This window comes from Bombus huntii, unplaced genomic scaffold, assembly GCF_024542735.1.
Source record: "Bombus huntii isolate Logan2020A unplaced genomic scaffold, iyBomHunt1.1 ctg00000091.1, whole genome shotgun sequence".
In the NCBI taxonomy this organism is placed as follows: domain Eukaryota; kingdom Metazoa; phylum Arthropoda; class Insecta; order Hymenoptera; family Apidae; genus Bombus; species Bombus huntii.
In genome coordinates, this window is record NW_026099346.1 from 292,522 (window position 1) to 316,712 (window position 24,191).

At 35.1% G+C, this 24,191-nt stretch overlaps 1 protein-coding gene across 1 annotated transcript; it reads left to right on the forward strand.

Annotated features, from left to right (window-relative positions):
- Positions 1-125: 125 nt before the first annotated feature.
- Positions 126-16,687, forward strand: LOC126876715 (organic cation transporter protein-like). The gene is made up of 8 exons (XM_050639585.1): positions 126-541; positions 5,688-5,871; positions 6,705-6,963; positions 13,000-13,298; positions 13,905-14,017; positions 14,209-14,423; positions 15,049-15,397; positions 15,683-16,687. The coding sequence occupies exons 1-8, from the start codon at positions 126-128 to the stop codon at positions 15,861-15,863; spliced, it is 2,016 nt and encodes a 671-aa protein (XP_050495542.1). The 3' UTR covers positions 15,864-16,687.
- The last annotated feature ends 7,504 nt before the right edge of the window (positions 16,688-24,191 follow it).

The window sequence follows — 24,191 nt, forward strand, 5'->3', positions numbered from 1 at the left end:
CCAGGACTTGGCATGAGTTGAAGAGGGGGCTAGTGAAAGAATTTTCGAGGAAAGTCAACAGTAGGCAAGTACATCAGAAACTTGAAGAAACAAAAAAGGAGAGTGATGAAACATGTTTGGCTTACATGTACCGCATGCTCGAAATAGCCAGCCATGTGGACATAGAGGAGGAAGCAAAGGTGGAATACATAGTGGATGGAATAATAGACGACGAGAACAATAAGGCCATATTGTACGGCGCTACGTCAATCAAAGAGTTGAGGAAGAGGTTAGTGATGTACGAAGAGCAGAAGAGTCGCAGAGCAAAGTCGATTGTGAAGCCGGCTAAAACCCAGAAGAACGGGAAGCCCAGTCAATCTGTAGATGCAATGAAGAAGGGAAGATGCTTCATTTGCGGTAGTGAGGATCATCTAAGTGTTAAGTGTCCGGAGAGGGGAGAAGGTGTTAGGTGTTCCGAGTGCAGCGGATTTGGACATATTGCAGCGAGGTGTACGGCACGACCGAAAGAGACTTGCGTAGTGTCAAGATCCGAAAAGGGGAAGTATGTGAAGGAAGTAATCGCAGGAATTAAGCTTCTATTCTCTGAAATTACTCTCAAATCTCAGAGTCAACCCTTCAAATTCTCCACACTGGATCTTCGATTCTTAATATTTGTAATATCGTAGAATAGCTTTGATTGGAGATCGGCTGAAATTAGAAAACACCGTGTACGTCGTCTTTCGTGGTTTGTTTACATCCAAGAGCGCCTAGTAACAGTGACGCGAGAAAAGATAAGCAGCGTCAAAACAAAAGTACGGTTCCACATTTCAAGGAGTGGCAATCGAGAGGCCAGAGTATGTGAGCCGAAAAGTGTGCGTGTGTGTGTGTGTGAGAGGACGAGAGCAAGAGCGAGCACGACCGAGCAGGAGTGTATTGGCGAAGATCAGAGCTAATTGAGTTGTCGAAGAGTAGAGTCGTTAGAGGTTTCGAGTCGTCGAAGAGTAGAGTCGTGAGAATTGATAGAGTTGTTAGAGAGAGAGTGTGTGTGTGTGTTAGATTCGTTGTGACGAGAGTGATCAAATAACTGTAAAGTTATTTGATATAGATACGAGTATTGCATTTAGTTTCCGTTAAATAAATATCGTTCTCTGTCCAATTTATATTTGTATATTCAATTTAATATTAATAAATTGTAAGTAATCGGAAAAAAATTTCTATCCTTATTTTCCGATATTACATATTTGAAGCATAAATTAAAAATCGACACATTGACTACTTCAAAGAAATTAGCCCGAACGAGACATAACTCGTTCATCGTGGTTTTCGCGCGAAGTAAATATGCGGTTTCTCAATCGTTGTGAGATTCCAACGACGTTAATTCTGTCGAAACGGCGATGCGCGACGACGATCGCACATTCTGTTGCTAGCGAGTGCTTGCAAATCGCGACGATATCGAGCGTAAAGACTAAGCGCAAAAATGGAGGACACTCGGGGGGGATTGGAAATGCTCGATGACGAAAGGTATTTCAAGGTCTAATTACATCCACATCCAATTGGATCGCACCTTCGTTCGGTTGCTAGGTCAACAACCTTCGATGTTATTCAAATAATGCAACGGCTGGAGCAGCCGGTAGCGAGTCGTAAAAGTTTCAATAAAACACGTTCCTGCTAGTGAACGTATGTTAAGACTTACACCGAGTTTTATTTCGCTACGCCGTTTACTAGTTCGAAACGATCGATTGCATAATAGTAGCTGTTTCTTTCATCTCGGAAACACGATCGTAAACGGTGACAACGATCCAGCTTATTCCTGATCGTGTTAATTTCCACGCAAACTTTGTAAACATTATACGTCGCGACGCTCTCGTTAACGCGTCATTCCCTCCAACTCGAAAGTCTTGCAACTTTGGTGATCCGTTTTCTGTGTAAAATTGGTTACGAGCATCAGGGGACTTATCGTCGTAATCGGTAAATTGTTTATTAAGGATCTACAGCTTTTAAGGATTTCTCTCTAGAGATTTAGAGATTAGAAGTTTCATTAAATCGTTATCGTGTCCCTAACTCGATCTTTTTTCGTGTAAATTGGTCACGAGACTTACGAGCTTCGTTGTAAATAGAAGATTAGTAATATTTCGTAGTTTCGTGATAGTATATAGACATTTTAGTGCTTAAACGCGCAATTTTTAGTTCACTTTTCGCTCGCATCGGCGCTATGAAACGGATCAATATCTCAACACTTTCCTTTAGTTTTACGAATCATCTTTCGACCGGCTTTTCTTGGCCTACCGTTTCCTAACGCTGTCCTAATACTATCGTCTTGCTGAGATCCTTTTTCCGATTGTATCTTCTGCTTATTTTATTATAAATCCGAACTTTCATTCACGTCGTATGTTTTACAGCGTAAAATCCGCTAGAGCGTTCCAATAGATGTAACCAGTAGGTGCTCTAATACTCAAACGCACCTGTGCGTATCTCTGCATATTTGCTGAAAAAAAAGATGAATCTTACGTTACATTTTCAATATGCGTAATAAGCCGAAAATTTCTCTGATGCTAATCCTTCGTAACAAAAGGATGGCATCACTATATGCATGAAAATAGCATTTGGCAATCGTTAGAAACACAATACATGGATATATATGTAGTTGCCAAATTAACCTTCGCGGTGTTCAAAGTGAACGGCTAGAAACGATTGCTTTTTGCTATACGCGCATGGTTCGATTGCACCATAATTCGTTATTAAGACGTTTCGAGAGAGGCAAAGGATGTGGTGTCGCAACGTGTTGCGCTCGCACAATGCTCCTTGGATAAAATTCCCGGAGCGCGTATTATCGCGTACGCCGCGCGAACGCGTTAAACCTTCGCGCAAACAATGAGAGCGTGAACGCGAAAAAATAGCGTTGAGCACGTAACATTCGGCCTGATATCGTTGATTGGCCGCGAATCGTCAACATGCACGGGACAGTTTTACGTAAAGACATTCGATCCGTACAATTATGTTAAGACGTCGACCATAGAACGTACTACGTTGATGCAATTAAAATTTCAATGAAACAGGAGAACGCGCTAATAACTAGTCACCCCGTTGTTGACCATAACGTACAAATACTTTTGTTTAAGAGCTGCTCGTTAGTGTTTACCGCGTGCAGCGATTAAGTGACGAACAAATTACGTTCAAAGGGTATAGAGATCGTTCTCGATTAAAATTCTCCTAACTTTCTAATGGTATTAGAAATTATAACTTGAACGTATGTACGCGACTGACAATAAATATCAGGACAGCCGCGGATATTTAGTATAAATCGAATATGTGTTCCATTGTCCTTAATTTCTTTTATTATCGATTATTATTATTATAATTTTTATATTAATATTAATATTATTTAATATTTTAATATTAATATTATTTAATATTTTAATATTAATATTATTTAATATTTTAATATTAATATTATTTAATTTATTCTATTATTGATTCGTTCCATTCCGTTTACGTCATAATACGTAGCCTGCGGATTTTTACGCATATTTTTCAGAATATAAAGGAAGCGAAAGAAAAAACTAGAAGCTGGATAAAAAATTGTTTTACCTCGATTAAACGTTACAAAGCGTGCTACTTTCCGATGTTTTATATATTTCCACGTGTCACACGTGTACTTTGCAATTTTGCTCTTTCAGATTTCACAGAAATGCATAAAACTTCCGTGACCTAATTTTTTGGCACGTGCACGTGCTTCAAAATAAATTCGATGATATTAAATACCAGATTATAGGAACCAGAAATGAAGAGTTCTACAACGATGGAATGGGTAAATGATTGTCGATCAGACGAAAGACAATAGCAAACAACGATATAGCGATGATTAATTAATGGAAGATTTTTTCCTTTCAGCAAACAAAAATAGAACTTAACGAACTCAGTAATTGATAAATGATTACGTATAAGATAAGTGCATTTTCCAACTGTGAGTCATAGTTAACGTTTAGTTTAGCCTAGGTAGGATCTTAGCTTTGGAGTAAATAAGTATAATAGTAGCAAAAAATCGATAGAATTGTTAAAAGGCTGTGACTAATCCTGGTCGACTGGTCAGTTATCATCTGAATCTATTGTTATTTTGCTAGTATACTTTTCGAATCATTTTCAGCTATTCTATGGGCAAGCATTCGTTTCTTTCGCGCATGCCACGTATCGTTCGCTCATTAACTCGTTTTTGAAAGCTTTTACCGGCGAATGAAAAACGTAACGTACACTTGCATAATGCGTTCGAAGTGTTCGTTCGTTCAATATTCATGTAAAGGTTAGGCGATACGCGTGATAAGTCGCGATGCTACGAGATGTGATTAGATGCGGATGTTAATATCTTGTAAATACCTTTCCTCGACTATGATAATCATCGAACACTAAGAATTTCGCAAATCGATGCAATTAATCGGTGATCTTGTGGGAAGAAATTTCGATATCACGATAATGTTAACGATAGTATGTTAATTACGACTAGTACCGTTACTGTTACATTGTTTCATAATTAGTATTAGTTTAATATAGTCAACGACTCCTCCGCAAGCATCCGTGCAAGTGTTATTTATTATTATGCTCACCTTCTATTGGAAAGTTCTTGCCTTGCTCAGCAAGTCTTTTTGATTTTTTTCCTGTAGAACTTCCGCGTGTTACCGATTTTTATGCTATGTACGTGTTTGTAGGAGAACTTTCTCTGAGCCGCGAAGTTTTCTTTCGACGATTCAACGATCGAAAATCAAAGAGAACCAATGTTCTCTCTTTCGATAAAGTATGTGATGATAGCCATTGCTAAAATTATTGATATATTTATCTGGTTGAAGACAATCTAGCAAATTATACAGCAAGCCTAATGAAATAATAATAATCTTTATCATTAAATTGCGCCATTATTTCATAATTTCATTGAAGGATAATAGAAATTCACGAAGCCTTCAAATTGGATTTCATATTATAATAATGTAAACATCGTTTGACGGTATTATCTGGTTGTGAATAGGGTTGATTTGATTCAGACAGCGCCAGTCATCATGACATCGACTTCCTATCTCGTTATGTAACATTCATCAGAATAACAGACGCAATTACCGTCACTGAATTATCTTAATGACATTCGTTATTAATGAGTAAGTGTTTTCGACATACGTCGGAGGTCGCAAATCTTGGATCATCTTTCTTTATTATCTGTTTAGATCCAATCCAGTTCCTTCACAGAACTTCTTTCCCTTCAATTTACCTAATTTAATAATTCTTCAAAATTTTCTCATTTTCATTTCTCATTGCATTGTTTATTATATATTCTACAAACCCGTATGAACACAACGCAATAAATTGACACGATAAAAGCGTTGAGATAATAACCACGAGACAATACTCGACAATAATAATACGAGACAATAATAATCGAAAAGGCTGATGAAACAAAGGAATGAGTAATTTGTAAAGACAGGAAAACAGCAATTAACGTACATCCAGCTACAATTGAAAATAACTTTCTTCGCTTTAAATGAAATTCCAATCAAATACGTTTTATCAGACTCGACTAACAATCAATATTATTAGCTCAACAAATACTCGAGATTCCCAATGTTTTTTGTCGAGTTTCAAATAGAACGTTAATTACTCGCTTGTCGGAACGTCCATCGGCATCGAAGACCGTGAACCAATCTACGTTATCTTCTCCTTCGTTTCAGGCTGTCGCTGGCGATACCAGTCAACCGCGAAGGTTACTCGAGATGCAGCATGTACGATGTAAATTACACGGAAATTTTGCTAAATGGAAGCCACGTACCGGACCCATCGTGGCCAACGAAAGATTGCCAACAAGGATGGGAATTTAATTATACCACCGTCCCTTATGCGTCTGTGGCATCCGAGGTGACAGAAAATGTTCGACTTGTAATTTCCTGCTTTTTGAATATTTTATTTGTTCCTATCAATCAATCCCTTTATACTGTGTATGTCGTATTCGATTATTTGCATGATCTATTTCGATAAAAAATAAGCGTAGTGTACAATTTTTGGAAAGAAAGAAGAACGATGAAAAGGGTCGAATAAACGTTTGTGGAAAGATCGATAGTTCAGAAGTGGGAAAATTAACAATGTCGATTTCCACAGAGGAAAATTATAGTACGTAACAGAATTACTAGTACATATTGCAGTAATAATTAGTGCATGTAGTGAAATTACAGAGTACATTCTAAATTCAAGCGTTACATTGCCAAATAAAATACAATCGAATAAATATTTATAAAAATACTTAAAGAAAAAAAAGGATAAAAAATTTCGAATTATGAAAGCTGATAAAACTAGGTTGCGATAAAACTGAAAATGAAAATATCGGATTGAAAAGAAACTTTAATAAAACGTTATAACGAGCAACAGCGCGAACACGCAGATTTGTTCGACATAAATTGCAAGACTTTTTGCTCCAGTGGATTTCCATGAACTTTGCGTCGCTCGTCAGGAGGAGAATTATTCATCGAGGGGTAGGAAGCATCCAGAAGAAGGACGCGAGAACGCGCAGGGTCTTAAGCTTCTCCTTCTTTTTTCCTCAAAGGGAAAGAAAAAAGGACAGAGGCGCGCTTCATTAGGAATTTCGAAACTTTGATCGAAAATTCGTTTAATCGAGGCGTTGAAATTGCTATAAGATTTCCGTGATGCTGATCGTGATCAGAAGTAAATCATTCGACTGTAGTTTTCTGTTGCAGCTGGGATGGGTTTGTCAGTATGATGCATTGCCAACCATAGCTCAAAGTATCTTCTTCATCGGCGCTATCTTCGGAGGATTAATTTTTGGATGGGTTGCTGATCAATATGGAAGAATACCAGCTTTGCTCGGAGCTAATTTAATGGGATTTCTCGCTGGGGTGGCTGCTGCGTTCACGGGTAGCTTCTGGCAGTTCACTTTGTGTCGTTTTTTCGTTGGATTCGCCTTTGATAATTGCTTCACTATGATGTACATATTAGGTAACCGTTTTTCAATAATTTCTTTTTTGCCCTGGAATTGAGTTTGAAAGCCACACAATGGCTACAAAAAGTACTTGTACGTATGTATCCTTATTTCCCAATGAAGCGTCTCTCTTCCTTTTTTTTAAATCAGTTTTTACGTTTCATTTTGATAGCATTAATTATTTATAAGCATGTATGAAAGTATTACAAATGATACGAAAGCTAATATTTTAATCAGTCTTATCTTAAGACTTAGTCTTAATTAATTGGTATATATATAAATGCTGTTCTAAATACGATGGTGTACAGTTACTTTTTGTAATTACTGTAAGCAGGAAGATCTCTAAGTTTAAATAACAAAGTAATCTCTACAACATACTGTAAAACTGTTGTTATGCTTGATTTACGACTGACGTTTCTACAAGTATATGAATTTTGCAACAGAACTCACGTTGCCATGCAACAATTTAAATGAAATTGAAAACCATTCAAAGTTACGAAGAAAGATGCTTAAATACATATGAATATACATGAGGTCATACATATTTATTTTTTAACTGCGGCGTTTATATCAAAGAGAGGGAGAGAGACAGAGAAAAATTAATTTTCCTGTTTTATAAGAATTTCATGCAAGATAAAAATATGAAACTTTAAGATATTTGGATTTATATATACCATTGAATATTTATAATATTTAAAGGTAGTTAGTTCGCAATCATTTTCTATACTAATATTTTCCCTCTATACTCGCGATCAATTATGTTTTCGCGATCAGTTATGTATTAATTTTGTTTTCTCTTTTAACGAGACAATATTCTGATTACAAAGGATTAGTTGTTCAAAATTGCTTTTCATTTCTGGACAACTATAGCATACCAGGGTTTTCATAAATTTTCACTTCCCAACGGAAAGCGAAGGTAACGAATGAATGGTTCTACAACGAACGCTTCCACAACTATAAATCTATGTATATATATACATACATACATGTATATGGTTTTAATTAAAATGAACATCTTCTTCTAGCAAACTTATTTAAAATTCGTAAAAATATCACATAATAATATAAAACAATCAAGTAACATTTTAAATATTCCATTGAAAATTCTAATAAATTGTTTAATATAAGATCGATATAATTCATGCTGAATTCATTGTCTGATATCCATAATACAGGCAATTTATAATACAAAATTTTATTATAACTCTACATGAAAAAATTTCAATTATAATACTGTAGAAATATATTTTCCAGTTATTGTTCTAATATCAATATACTGAAGAGAAAATCTAGACTAGTCTCTGTCTTGAAAGATATTTTATACCCTGAAAGTACAGCGTTAAGACCCTGATTGAAACTTTTGAAGAGACTCTGTTGAAACGTAAGAACGCTGATTGAAAGTTCATCAGACGAGTCATTGAAACGAGTTTTCTTGATCGAATAGCAAGTTTGTCCTGCAGACAGCATTCCAATTGTGAAAATCGAGACCAAAGAAACTCAGGTGACGTGCATTAACCCTGAATCGATGACTCAAGCCGAGGTTGGAAAAATTTACAATTTGTTCGACAAAACAAGGCCAAGTTGACGAGATTCGTGAGCAAGTGGCTGGTTCGTTAATGATTTGGCGTTCGAATTTTCTTATTTCTATTCTAATTATCAAGGTCGATTAAACGATTGATCACGAATATTCGACGGAAATATTGAGAAAGAAGGCTCGATCTGTACGAGTGTAAATCGTATTTTAATCAATGACTTGAGAAAGTGAGGTATTGATTGAAACTAAGATAAGTGATACTAATTCGTTTCGAGCGCGTAACAAATTACATCATCGGATTCATTGATTTGCAAATAATTCTATATTCAGTTCCGTATTTATAATCGAGCGTAGCGAAGATAAAATGAAAGGGACGTGATTATCCGAGGGTCTCACAACTAGAGGAAAATCGATGGGAACGAGGAAATCCTTAATTGTAGAAACTGCGTAGAAAATACCGTGGAAAATATCATATATATTTTAATAGAAATATTTTTGTACTTTTTTTTAAACATTAAAACTTTAGAGCTTTAGAAGCTTTATGTATTAGTATACGTATTTATACAGACTTTGAAATTCATAACAAATTTCTCTAGATAGATGCGGATATTTTGTATTGTTTCGTATGTATACTTGTGTCACTTTTCTTTCTAACGATATTTAGTTAAAAAGTTCGTCTATATCATTTATAATAGATTTTGTTTTTATTTATATTAATGTTAATTTTATATTAATAAAAATCACTGAAATTTTCAGTATCATCATTATTTAGTATCATCGAATTTCTTTCTTCTTTATGTTCCATATTATTATTAAAATTCTCTAATAAACATTCAAATATCCTATAGAATATTTCCATTATTTTTCACGTATTATTTGCAGTCATATTTTCCATATTTTATTATCGATAAAGTTTGAGTTGGTTCTTTAAATTCCTATTCAACATTCCAGCTAACCAGTCGATATCAATAACACGTGCCTTTCTTCCTGCCAGGATTTATAACTTATTCAAGCAGAACCTCACTCGACCAGCTCGTTGAAAGCGTAGAATTCGATCAACTTCATACAACTCACATACAAACTGCAGATAATGCTAACAGTGGGAGGAAAATATGAGACTGCAAAGCGTATAAACCTAGTAGTTTATAAAAGCATTTACATATTTGCCACAGAAAATTTATATGTATGTAGAATATGTGTTATATAAAACATTCTGAAATTTCATTAGCATTGTAATGATTATATTGGTAAAGTTTGAAGCATTTCTGAAGATACACATAGAAGTTACGAGATATTTAATGCAAACATTTATTTAGTACAAATATACAGCATAAATAGTTATCTTAAACATGTAATAAATGGTTATCAAATATCGGGATTTATTAATATAATAAATGTTTGACTATTTTTATAATTAAATATTTTTGTAATTACTGTGAAATATATAATTACGCTAAATAATTTTGTATCTTGTATATAGATTTTTAAATTTACTTAATTGAAACTCTGCATTATAATAACCGTATTTATAATTCTGACGTCATATTCGATATAATTATTATATGACTTTATTACGATCCTAATGAAATTCCAATATATTCATGAATATATAACAGAAACGTAATAATACTTTGTTGTACTAATTATGATACCATCATATATAATAAATATAAATAAATAAAAAATGTCTATAAATGCTAAGATACTTTTACGAGCTAACAGGCGAGAAGGAAGAAACGAAAGAAAAGAAAGAAGAGAACGAACGTTAATCAGTTTCGAAACGTTAACAACGTCCTTGCGTTGGACGGTGCTCGCGTTTATCGATTGGTCGCATTGCGAGATATCGGTCAGATTATTATTATTAATACGATCGTCTGTAATTTATCTTTGCTAATTGTGCCGCACGGAATCTTCGTTTACAATAAATGAGTTGTCGCTTTTGATCGAACGGTAACACGATATGAAATTACAGGGTGACGGAAACAGCTGGGAGAAAAGCGAATACTTTTTCTGCGCGAATAATGTAATGTTAAAGGCAGTAAACCTTGAGAGGCGAAGTGATGAAACGAGTGGTCTCAGAGAAGCTTCTTTACGTCTTCTTCTCCTTTCTGTATCCTTTCTATGAGAATAATATCTCGTCTTCAGAAGAGATCTCCTCGCCCTATCTACGCGTTGTAAAGGCAATACAAACTGAATGATACATATATTTAAAAAACGATATTTTGTTGGTTTTATGAATATTGATTTTTATAACGTGAGGTTCTTCTACTCTTAGTTTCTATTAAATTAATGATACATATATTTTAGAATGGCTGTCGCAATGGTGATGATGATGATGGTGATGATGATTTGCGAAAGAAGATGTTGAAAATTACAGACAGCATAAATAATATTTAGATTTCATGGAAGTTGATTTTTGTAATGCGAGGTTCTTCTATTCTTATTTTTCATTAAATTTCTATGTAGAAAATTATTAAACATTTGGATATAACTGGGAGATTATTTCCGTTCATGCGTACCGGAGTTACTCGATGGTCTCGTACCGAAGCTGATAACCAACCCAGATTTTCAGGAAAGCGATTAATAGCTTAAAATTTATTCGTGCGAGATAATAATCCAAAATGTAGTTAAAGTTTTTAAGCATTGTTTGTTAGGATTACGAGAAAATGATGAATTAACAGTTATGTATAGACACGTTATATATATGTAGGAGGTCCAGAGCGTATTGGGAAAATTTACGGCGAATTAAACAGGAAATTCCGAGATATCTGCTCAAAATATCTGATTTGTGGAATTATCCTATAGCTATTTTATTTAATAAAAATTAATTCAGGTAATTTTAGAGAATAGAAATATCTGAAACTCGTGATTTAAACGAACGTTCGTCATTTTGGTTTATTATGAATTATAAATTGGTTCATTATGAAGCATGAAAAGTAAAAATCAATGGTACAAAGTGATCTTAAATAAGGAAGCGAGTTCCATGCTAAACATGGTTCGAGCATCGCAATTATAATAAAGCAAAAAAAAAAAAAAAAAGAAATAACCACTGAGCGGTAATTATCAGGAAGCCACTAGTTACAACTAATTGAAGGTGATTCCGGATTAGAAGCAAGCCACTATTAAGTGGCTAACACGGTTGCTTCATTAAGAGCAATTATTCCCTATTTTACGGCAACTACAAATAGACGTTGTTCACTATGATATATTTCCACGTGTTTATCGCATCTTGTCCTGTTATGCGATTAAAGAGTTACAACCTTGCGTTTCTAATTTATTGGACGTATACGCACCAGACATTAATTTCGTCTACGTATTCGTGAAATTGCGAGATTCATTCATCGCGAAGGTCAGTTCAATTGTTCAAGATAACTTCTCATCGTTTTAATCTGTTTTCTTGTACGAAAATAGAGTAATATTTACTTGTCATTGCACTGTGGATATATATCGATATGTTCGTTCAGGAAGTCAATTGTTTTCATCGAATTAGACTCGACTTTCCGTAGAGAATGTTCGTTTCGACATAAATATGTGTCTCAGGCTTATCGATCTTTCAATATCTACCATAAATAGCTTAACAAGGTAACACACGCTCGTGTTTGAATTATGTAAATGATCCTTTGACTCTAACGATCCGTTTATTCACAGTTAATTTATGATATTGCTAGTTACGCGTGATTCTACCTTTTGTATCTTTAAGAAATACAGGGTGATTGGTAATTGGTGGTACAAGCGGAAAGGGGGTGATTCTACGCGAAAAAAGAAGTCGAAAATATAGAATAAAAATTTAAAAATTTAAAAATTTAAAAATTTAAAAATTTAAAAATTTTAAAATTTTAAAATTTAAAAAATTTTAAAAATAACGTCAATTGAGACAACGATCTACAGTGAGATCCGTTATAACGAGACGTGATAAAGTGCACGCGTACCGAGCGAAAATTCAAAATCGATTTTCTCGAAAACAAAGCCTCAAACGAAAAATTTTTATTCTATATTTTCGACTTCTTTTTTCACGTAGAATCATCCCCTTTCCGCGTGTACCGCCAGTTACCAACCACCCTGTATAATTCGTAAATAGAAACGTATTCTTGTCGATAAGTATCGAAACACTTACGGAAATTTAAATGGGCTTGAACAATCATCGGGAAATTATTAAAGTCCTTGTTATTAGATCTAAACACGATTTAATCGTAGAACTAAACACGTTTGTTAAATTAATCTATATATTGTATATCTACTTTTTATATATTTGTAACTCAAATTTTTCTTCTTCATATTGCGTTAAGTTGCCCCAAAAGTTTCTTTCGTTTTATATTATTTTATTGAATTACGTATGATCTATTTTGTCCCAATGAATATAATTCAATAAAATAATATAAAACAAAAAATAGTATGCGTCTATTATCTCCTTACGAGACGAAAGAAATTTCTGCGACAACCTAATATATTGTTCCATTCTTTATTCACAGAATATTTCTTTCACAGATGATTCTTCTAAATATTATGTTTTTTATTCCAGTATTAGAATACGCTGGACCAAAGTGGAGGACATTCGTGGCGAATATGTCGATCGCAGTATTCTTCATGTTTGCAACTTGCATTCTACCCTGGATCGCCTATTATTTGGCCGACTGGAGGATGACCTGTATTGTCACCTCAGTTCCTCTTGTTCTAGCCGTAGGTACGCCATGGTTGATACCGGAAAGCGCTCGATGGCTGGTCAGCCAAGGTCAGATAGACAGGGCCATTAAAATCCTTGGTAAATTCGAGCGAATCAACGGCACCAAGGTGCCCGATGACATCTATAGACGATTCCGGGTAAATAAACCGAATACCGCAATCTTTTCCGTATTTTCTACTTTTATGATCTTTCCTGCTTTATGTGCGTTCTATAAATACCAATTTATATGCCTTTAAGCATATCATATAATCATTTTCTTTGAATAGAAGTCTAATTGGGTCTTTTACGTAATGAAAATTTGTTTACAATCTAGTAATTTTATATCTTATTCATCACCTAAATTGCCAGCGATAAATTGCTGTCAATTTCTGTTATTGTCTGTTATTGTCTATTTCTGTAATGTTATTTATTGAATTTGTATATTGTTTTTATCTTTGAAAATTTTTATACAAATAGATTAAACATTTGGAAACTGCTCAGTCTATGAATAGATCATGGCAATATCAACATTAATGTACGATATAAGGAGATAATCGACTTTTAGAGGTTTGATGTTTTATAAAGTAAAATGAAAAAATTTGCGAACGTCCAAGTAAACTATTTCGAAAGGATCGTCTCATACAAATATAACATAAACTTTCTTCCGGATTTTATCGTAATCTTTGTACACATAACAGATTCACATAAATTTGTAAGAAAAACAGACAAACGACATTAACTAGTTAAAAATTTGCTAATAACAGGAAACCTGTGCCAGAATCTGCAAAGAGGAGGAAGCAGACAAAACGTACTCCGTGTTGGATCTATTTAGAACGCCACGACTACGGAATATCACGATTCTATTTATTGTTATTTGGTTCGTATCGCTATTAAACAGATATCAAATAGATTGACGTAAAATCGGAATTGTATCTTGTAAAAATCTCACGAACAGTTTTATATCTTTTGTCTAAAAATACTTCATTTCTGAAGCAAGGAATTTGCTTCTCACATGAAATATGATAGCGTGCTTTTCTTTATCATATGAAATTGTTTTACGAAATATAGGATGGCGATTTCTTTGGTGTTCGATGGTCACGTACGAAACGTCGATAATTTAGGCCTGGACGTGTTTGTTACGTTCACGATTGCTGCAGCAACCGAGCTGCCTGCTGACACGTTCTTCACGCTCGTTCTTGATCGATGGGGCAGAAGATGGCTGGCATGTGGTTCCCTCGTCATTTCTGGTATCTTCAGCATCTGGGCTTCTGCCGTTTCCAATAGTTCGTACATTTCGTTTTTATATATTCACCCTTCTATATTACTGATCAATCTTCTAAATAACCTAAGTCGATAATTCTGACTTAATCAGACGAATATTTTTCATTCGTATAACATTGTGCTTTTTGAAAGAAAGAAAATGTATATTTTGGAATATTTATAACATGCAAATGCTTGTAGATTATTTGCTACATTGCTAGAATAGTTTCCAAGCCCTATCATGTATCCGTTGTATAGATATTTTATTTCCCCTTCTACTGCTTTGATCATAAGATCGCTTCGTATTTCCGCATATATCAAAGGGCGTTGGCAATAGTCCTCAAAATGATGGGCTTCAGCGCTCCAGCAGTGCTATATGGCTTTCAGTAGCCGTAATCCATAATACAATCCCTTAGATTCAAATTGGCTAGATTAACGTTTTATAGATAAGAAGCTTATTGCTTGTGCTTAGCTTAGAGCTAAGCACGCTTATATTAAGCTTAGCAAATGCTTGTATCAACTATTGCAGACAACCAGACAAATTACAGACAGATAAAATAATTTCTTCCCTTTTTATTCCTTAAAATTTTCTAAAATTATTTCATGAAAAATTAGAATTAAAAACTAATGCTAAAAATTTTTTTTCAGGTATATATACAGCTTCTCTGGCAATTCTCGGTAGATTTTGGATAAACATTTCATACAATATCGGTCTCCAATATGCGGCTGAAGTATTACCAACTGTGGTTAGAGCTCAGGGTGTAGCTTTGATACATATAATGGGATACGTTGCTAGTATCCTCGCACCCTTCGTAGTCTATCTCAATGTTGTGTCCTCGTTCCTACCTCTTCTTGTGCTGGGCACACTCGGAATTATGGACGGTCTTCTGACTCTCTTTTTGCCGGAAACATTGAATAAGGATCTTCCGCAGACGCTGCAGGACAGCGAGGATTTTGGAAAAGATCAGAAGATGTGGGATGTACCTTGTATCGGAAGGTAAAATCATATAAAGGAACTTTCGGTCTCCTTTTTTCAAAGATATTCACAGATCTTCAAGCTCGAAGTTCAAGATTCTCAAGCATTCTGTTAGATCTACATCTTCGTATGCTTTCGTATTATTTTCTTCTTAAAATCTGTTAAATCTCTCAAAAGAAAACTGGACTATCTTCTTTCTTCAAATGCTTTTTAAATCTTTTGAACAGAAGAGAAGGATCGAGTTGGGAAGTTATTCAAATCTTTAAGCGATTGGATTCAATATTTTTAAACGCAATGTTTTGACAGGAAACGCGAGGACGAGGAGACACCACCGGTCGCCATGTTCCGATCATTTTCTAGATGCAGTGCGAGGAATTCGATGAGAGCGTCGCTTCGCGGTGAACCTTTAAGGAGTAGCATGCTACGGAGATCGAGTATAAAATCGAGGAAAAGCGAAAACTCGATCACAGAGGTCGAAAGGCTGTAGCGAAACGTTCACCACGAAGTACAATATTTGTCGCGTTGATCTCGAGCAAAGAATCTTTAGTCTTCCAAAAACGTGCAATACATGTATTAGAGTAAGACAAGTTACTGAATCCAGGAATCTTAAATTCCACCGTCATTAATATTCATTATCACAAAACAGCGGATTTTTATGCAATTATGGGTGATTCGAAGATACGAAAATTTATAGAATGCGTATGACGCAAAATTTTGTAAAATATCCAAAAGTACAGCACTATCGATGATATTTAATGGATAGAAACATACTTTTGCCCAAGTCCTTTCGATTGTATCAAATCTTTCAATTGTATTATTGTATCCACGAAAATATGCATTTGCATAAAGATCCGCAATGCAATTATCATAGCAATTTTTCATCAACAATGATTGATTAAAAATTCAATCATTAGGCGAGCGAATAAAAATTAGGGTAAGAACGTAGGTTAAAGTAATTGTCGTAAATTGTCGTGGGTAGTTAATGTTAAAAATTAGTACTTTCCTTTGTTATAAAAGTTCCTGAAATTGTTCGTACAAAAGCTCCATCTTATAGAATATAGTGCAATAATCGTTATACTAGTAAAATAATAACATCATAAATATACAAAATATATTAACGAGATGAAAATAATATGGACAACGTGGTGTATGGCCACGAGTTTTGTACATATGTACGTGTAAGTATTTGTAGATCGATTAGCAATCGCAGAGACCTCGTGCGCATGTCACGCGACGAGATAGCGCGATTATTTTTATTATGATGTAAATCGTTCTTAGATGTTTTGTAATAAAACTTGCCAGTAAAACCTTCCCTGGATTCTGCTAATAGTTCTTCACCACTTGTTCCTTAGTCGATTGAATTAACGATACAAATAAGTATGAGATTATCTTAGGAAATCTCATTAATATTTTTGTCGACATCTGCGACGTAAAAGCGGGGTAATAATATTTTGAAGTTTTGACGACGCGTTGCTTACTATAGATATTGTCTGTACAGGATTCATCAATTTTTAGAGAGCCTAGTCTCGCCAAGATGGAGATAATCCTCTTTAAAGCTGAACGTTTTAACACGTAATCCCACTAGCAAGCCATTGCAAAAATGATATTTCGATTAATGATGGAAAATCGCTTTTGAAGACAGAAAAATCTTCTTCGAAGGAAAAATTTGACCTAAATCTTTCGAATAAAATTAACGTAAAATTTGTGTTACGCCACGAGGCTTACCACAGGCTGTATTTTCTAATCGTCGCTCGCGGCCCTACAGTGTCGCAGGCAGACCGCCCTATCTGCCCGTCGGATCATATACAATGTATCGACGAGAGCATAGTTGTTGCCAAGCAGCGAGCTCTAGAAACGTCGATTTTTGACCGTTACGTTTTTCACGCAAGAAGAGGCATACGTGATCATAGGCGCGAGCGGTGGCGTGACCCGAGCATAGTGGGGGTCATCTTCCAAATGAGACAAAGGAATAATCGAAGGGGATCAGTTCCTTCTGACGAGTCAAACGTGACACTTCGACAAATCTGACGAGCAAACGAATTTATCTAGAGATATCGTAAAGTCGAGTCAAATTTCTGTAACATATTCATCATATTATTGTAAAATATATCATTCTATGTTAACCTGTTAATACAGTGTTACATTCATTAAACCACCTCTGTTGTCTTAACCGAAACAGGGGAACGACTATTTCGCGGCGTCGATTAACATAGTCGTCGCGAGAATTTACGCCTCTCGCTGACGCGTCCTCGCGACCGCATCTCTCCGCGAACGGTCGTACCAACTGTAACAAAGCATTTATTGACAAATTTAATATCTTTCTCCATAATCTCCATAAATCTGCAATACCCTTCCTTTGTATTTGTGTGCGTTATTGAATTGAATAAGACACCGATATAACAAGTTATAAATCACAGTTTATTCCAACAACGTCTCTCCGCGAACGGTCGTAACAATCTGTATATAAAATCGATAATTTCAGCATTCAACATGCTGTATATTATAATGCCAAGTTCGCGTTATGTTCATAAAGAGTACAGAGATAATCTTCCAAGAAATTTCTCCCTAGAAGTGCTTGAAATCTCTTCTTGGAGAATCTTAGAAATGCGCGAAGAATATTCCAATTTCAGAGTGTTTTTCGAGAAATATCGTCGAGCTACAAATACCTGGAATTCGAATCGCAGCGAGTATTCGACGTATGCGTGGGAGTCGTTCGTGCTGTTACAGTGGAGAAACATGTTTTTGTTTTTACGGAGGTACAATTCAAGACTAATTGTAGATGTAACGCGATTTAAAGCTATAATAAGCGTGGAAAAACCATTCGCGATCGGCCAATTACTTTTTCCACTGTCAATTTATTAATTACGATTGCTTCTGAAAGTTTTCCTACGCGTAACTGCTAAACGAGAATTTTCCCATAGATCCCAGAAATTTCGTACACTTACTTTGCCATACCAGCTACCACAAGCAACCAAGAAAATATCGATGTCTTAATTTTCGCAACTTTCAGACATTCTTGAAATTTAGATAAATACAAATACAAATGCAAAACAATGCCGTTATAGATAAATACAAAAATTTCGAAGTTTTCCGCTTCTCAGAGAAATTTTGCTTGCATGTGTACGCAGTGCTCAGAAACTCGGCAGATTTAAGCCTAAAAGGATTAAAATTCGATGAAAAGATTACGAGATAATAAACTTCAAAGTCGATTACCACGGAAGTTTACATCGTGTGAAAGATTTGTGGCGGATCGGTATCAACAGGACGCCGACAGGTCGAGGCATCAACGCGGCGCAACACCTCCCGGGCGATCCGCGGGTACCAACCGCCAACACTAGAGGGCTACGATGACAACGAGTCTGTCTGTCTAACTCGCTAGCGGTCGAATATACGAGCGATTGATATAAATACCGCACCTAGCGAGACTCCCTCTACGTCTAAGGCAGGGACTACCGGGCATAGCCTTACTGACGAGTCCACCGGTAGTCCCGGGACGAAACGCACTCTCTCTCTCTTTTCATTCGTCACAGATTAAAAGGAATATTCTGACGAGCAGCTCTTAATAGTTTCAGCGTCTAATCCTCTAAAAACGTGACATTAATTGTTCGTGCCAAAGAGGCAGCTACGAATTGCAAAATATCGCGAGAATTCGATCTCGACGGGCGTAGAAAAGGCAGGGACGGGAGAACAAAAGAGGATAACGTCTCAGATTTAAAAATGCACTTGTCACATGATTTTTAAAACTTGTTTTTTTCGGTATCTAAAGCACACTTACAAACACGATTTTTTTTTTTTTTAATTCGGCGAGCCGCGGAGAGCTGAATACGACTTTCGTATGGAAAGTCACGAAGGTACGATACGTTATATTTTTGCGAACTACTTACTTCATCTAGTCGGTTTTTTTCTTCTTTTTTCTTGAAGGAACGCATGGATCTATATCGCTCTCTTTCTCTTCTTCTTCTTCAATGTAATTTTCACGTAGGAGACTTATCCGCCTCAAGTACGTATTATAATCTTTTATTGTAGACCATCGACGAAATGATTCTTCTCGATACCGTTTAGTAGCATCGTTATGGAAAATTCTTCTCTCTTCTCATTTTAATTCCCTTAACAGTCAATGGAATCCGATGCTATGCGCACAGCTACGTACGTGCAGTGCTATATCATCTCTACTCCATAAATATCGTTTACTGCCCCAATGTTAAGGTTCAACATACGAGAGTTCGCGACCTTTATCGTAGTTTCTGTTGCTAATTAATATTAACGTGATGCAATCTGAAGCGACGAGTAATGAATATGCCCCTCTAGCGTGACGAGTTATCAATCATACATGTTACTAGACGATTGTACCATTATTCGGTGCCAACTAGTAAGGTTGCGGAGAAGCATGTTGTCGACGACAGACGAGATTAATCTTACTGATTGCAGTCTTGACACAGACACGCACATATGTAAATGGGACACTTGTAAAGTTTCTATCACGATCGTTGTATTCTTTTTTTGCTTACGTAAAATGTGAAAGGCATTGTGACTCGTTTGCGATCATTGATAGTTTGTTTGGTGAGTGTGCTGTTATGAGTGGGATTAGTAGATGAAAAGATGATTTAACGTGGCGATTTTTATGATTGTAAATATTGACATCTTTTGACGCCGATTTGTATGTTTTTTTAATATTAATATAGAGTGGAATAGATACACCATTGGGGATTAAATGTTTTTAATCTTTCGTTTCTAAGCTTTAATTAATTACGTTTCAGAGTTACTCGAATGAACTATATCTTAAAGAATAAAATTCGAGTTTGATTATGCGTTCGTAAAAATTGGATTAAATTTGAGTTATTGCCACTTGAAGACACTTCGTTACAATAATCATTGTAAATAAAATTAAGAAGTTAAGTAAAACTAGGAACATTATATTTGTCTACGATTTTTTACATTTCTGCGAGACGCACATGTTTCATTGCTAACGAAATAATTAAGTTTATTATAAAATATGAAGGTAAATACGCTTCGTATTAGCAAGTTAATTTTCGAAAGCTAAATGTAGATATTATTATTTGAATGTCATAAATACCCGATACAACAAGTACATACATGAAGTGACACACACTTGTGTATTCATGAGTTTTTAATTGCCTTCTACGAGTTTACGAATTATAAAATTTTATAATTACAAATTACACACTCGAATGATAGATTATTTAAATATTTAAATACGTGTAATAAAATTTCGATTTATTCGATAAATATTATGTTCAGATAAACTCTCCGTTTTGTCTACTTTTCATATCTTTTGGAATCTTGTTAAAAAATAATGAAAAATGGGGTTCGTTATAAATTCATGATTTAGTTAACGATGTTCAAGGACGTTTAATCTGAAGGATCAGAAGGAAAATCACGATCGTTACGAGACAACGTGAGAAAATTCAATGCCGCAGATTGTCTGAAATCAGCCATAATCGCATTGTTACTTACTGAGCGATTCTTAGATCCTTTAGTTCTGTTTGTTTTGCCGACGAAACACGTATAACATAATCTGTTACCGATACTAGGTGATAAATGAACAATAAGGAAGTGAAACTGGTAAATTCCATGAAGGAATACATTATCAGTTTGGAAAAGATAGATGATCAAGATAGATCACGATCATTATGTATTAGTATGGCAAAATGAAGACTGAAATATTTGTACAATATTACAGTAAATAATTAATAACAGATTTCGTGTTAATAAAATGATAAAAAATATTAAATTTAGGTTTAATATTTTAAGCATTTAAAAAAGATGGAACAGAAAACTGTGATAGGCTTTGATCTTTGAGTATTAGATGGTACGATAAGTATCGTTTTCGAAAAAAGAGTATTAATAAATGTAAAGCATTTTAAAAATGAAAATTTTCCATTAGCAAATTTCTCGTCTCCTCTAGTCAGAAATTAAAATTGAATGAACTGTTTTTGGGTAATATTATGGAATTCTCTTTAGTTACGTGTTTATAATACATAACAGAAATGTATCTATTATTCAAGATCCATCGTTCTACTGTTATGGAAACCAGAAGCGAACACAGATTTCCCTCAGTCCGACCTCTACACAGTCAGTGAAAGCATTTTCATACAACAAAGTAAAGATAAAAAATTTTCCTTCGACGACGCAATGCGATTCCAGTCACGTTGCTTAATGATCTATCAAGGTAGACAGGATTCTTGAGGAACCAATGTAATTACGTGACTACGATCATAATTTTTCTAAGGTCTCTGTACCCATAAACAATATTGTGATCCCGTTTGTTATTTAATATAATTACTTATATCTAGTTATATTTAGTTATTAAATATTAGCATGGTTTACTATATGTAATTCAGTAAATCGGTACAAGATCTAAAGAAAATATTTCTTACGTATGATTTTGACGAACTTTGTGTAAAAATCTATAAAACTAGAAGTTGCTTAGTTTATATACAGATAAAGAAAAGCATCGTTTATATCGTCGAGATATCACATTTATATCATTTTAAAAATAAAAATTCTTCATCAATGCGAAGAACATTTTCATAAAAAATTACGAACAGAATATCTCGATTCTACAATCTACTGTAAACAAGATAAGTATCGATAATGAATAAATCTTGACATTGAATTTTATTCAAAAAGTTTTATTCAAAAGTGATATCAAATAATCCGTAATGACATTTATTACTCCAATCATATCAGTCAACTACTACCTACCGCGTAATACGCGATCGATTTTCAAACGCACCCTCCCCGCCCCCCGCCCAAATAGAGTTTCCAGTGTAATTCTGTTATTCTTGAATTTTTGGCTTGTTTTTCATTTTTTAGCTCACTTTAAAATTTCTTCTGGCTTCAATTGTGCTACGATTTAAAGTTTTCCGTGTATACGTTTAGGACGTTACTGCGTGCGGAAATAGTACAGAAGGCCTCTAATTATACCGTCTACAATATTATTTATAGACTTTGAACCATATAGTACATAAGTATGTAATTGTATATCTGTCGTGGTTCATTTTATCCTTCTCTGTTGCGTGAACCAGCGGTTAGGAGCGACACTAAATCAAGTGGGAATGAAACTCGTTGAAACAACGCTAGACATGGTAACGGATCCATGACTGTGCTTCTGTTATTATCAACGCCAGTAACGGTTAAACCTATTGCATGTGTGTAAGTTGGAAGTTACGTACATAACTTATGCACACCCGTTGTGTGTTTCGCGATCTCATATTTCTTTTAATTTGAATTTTATGAAACTTTTTGTTCGATAATTGATGTGCCATATTACATCCGTCACATTCAATGTTATATGGTGTAATTTCTTCAGTTGTGGTGTTATGTAAGTTACGAGGTCATTCCTGTGTTTGGACATGTGTTTGGAATGTAGTGTGTATCTTTCTCTTCGTATGTACATAGTGAGTAGAGACTGTCTGTCTTTCGCTAGAAGAATATTCTGCATATAGTTATTTACTGTTCTTGATATTTGATTTTGGAAATTTAATTTTCGCTTTGCTTGTATCTTCGAGCGTAAGGTGAAATTTGTACAGACATATCTAGTAATTTGTTAATCGTACTGTTCGAAATTATTGTGTGTGTGAATATTTCGGTGAATATAAACTACGAAAACCTGTCCTTGATTTTTTATGGTAACAAAGCAGTCTTTTCAGAAGAAACAATATTCATAAATCAGTCCCTTCGCAAAAAGCTAATTCTACGAATCTTGTTAGAAGAAACCGGTTGACGAAACTACGTGTCCCTTCAGGAGAGGTCTAATTTATAGAGGTAGCTTGCAAGAAAAAACCAATCTCACAAAAAGCTTGAGCATTCTTAATTAATCCTCTTTAGAATTCAATTACATTTATGCCTTTTGTAAATATTAATTCTAAAATAACGATGCTAACATTTCTAACCTACAGAGTATCAACAAATAACATAACGCAATTCCCCATTTCAATTAAATATGAAAAATATACTAGAGTCGATCCAAGATCAAACCCGGTAAAACAAACGACAAATTTACCTGAAAAATCCACTGAATTCGTTTCAATACATCCGTTATTTAAATTGCAAAAATCAGTTGTGTTTCAACGTCAATTTTTAACACCGTCCATATATCGCAATTTTAGTATGCGACAAGACGACAATACAATTCATTTCAACACCATTGAAAAGTATGGCTGGCTTCGGACAACCGGTTTCCGGCGTGGCGCCACTATGCTTTGGAGAAACAAGGAAATACATATGTATGCACCTTGCTTTTTGTGAGACAGAAGAACTCTGTGTTTCTGTTCTACCAACGTCGCTGTTGCGACGATTTGCCGCAAACCTAAATGGAGTTCGATCAATGGCAACGCGAGCACGTAGTCCTCGATGTTCGCGATCGGAAAATCGAGTTTTCCAAACTATTTCTAGTTTCGCCGGTTCCACTGTCAATCAACGTTTCTTCCTTTGGTTCCGTTTCTCTTCGATTTTCTCCTTTTTTATTGGCAAACACGTGTCACCGAGTATAGTGTTCGTCTTCGCTAAGCAAGCTTCTATATCAGCGATACGCGAGCCGGTTTCCCCTTCATATTTGTACAAGACTTCGTGAACATCGGACGTTTTTCTCCTCTCTTTTCGAATAAGAAAATCCTATCGTTGTTTAACTAACAATTGCATTTCTTTAAATGGAAATGTGGTCGTGTCTCCTTTATATTTTCAATTAGCCAGGGAATTTAGGTTTATTGCCGTGGAAACTTGATCGGTCGTTTACGTAAGGATCTGCGACTTTGCTTCATCTTCGAGGAAAATTTCATCGAATACAATCGTT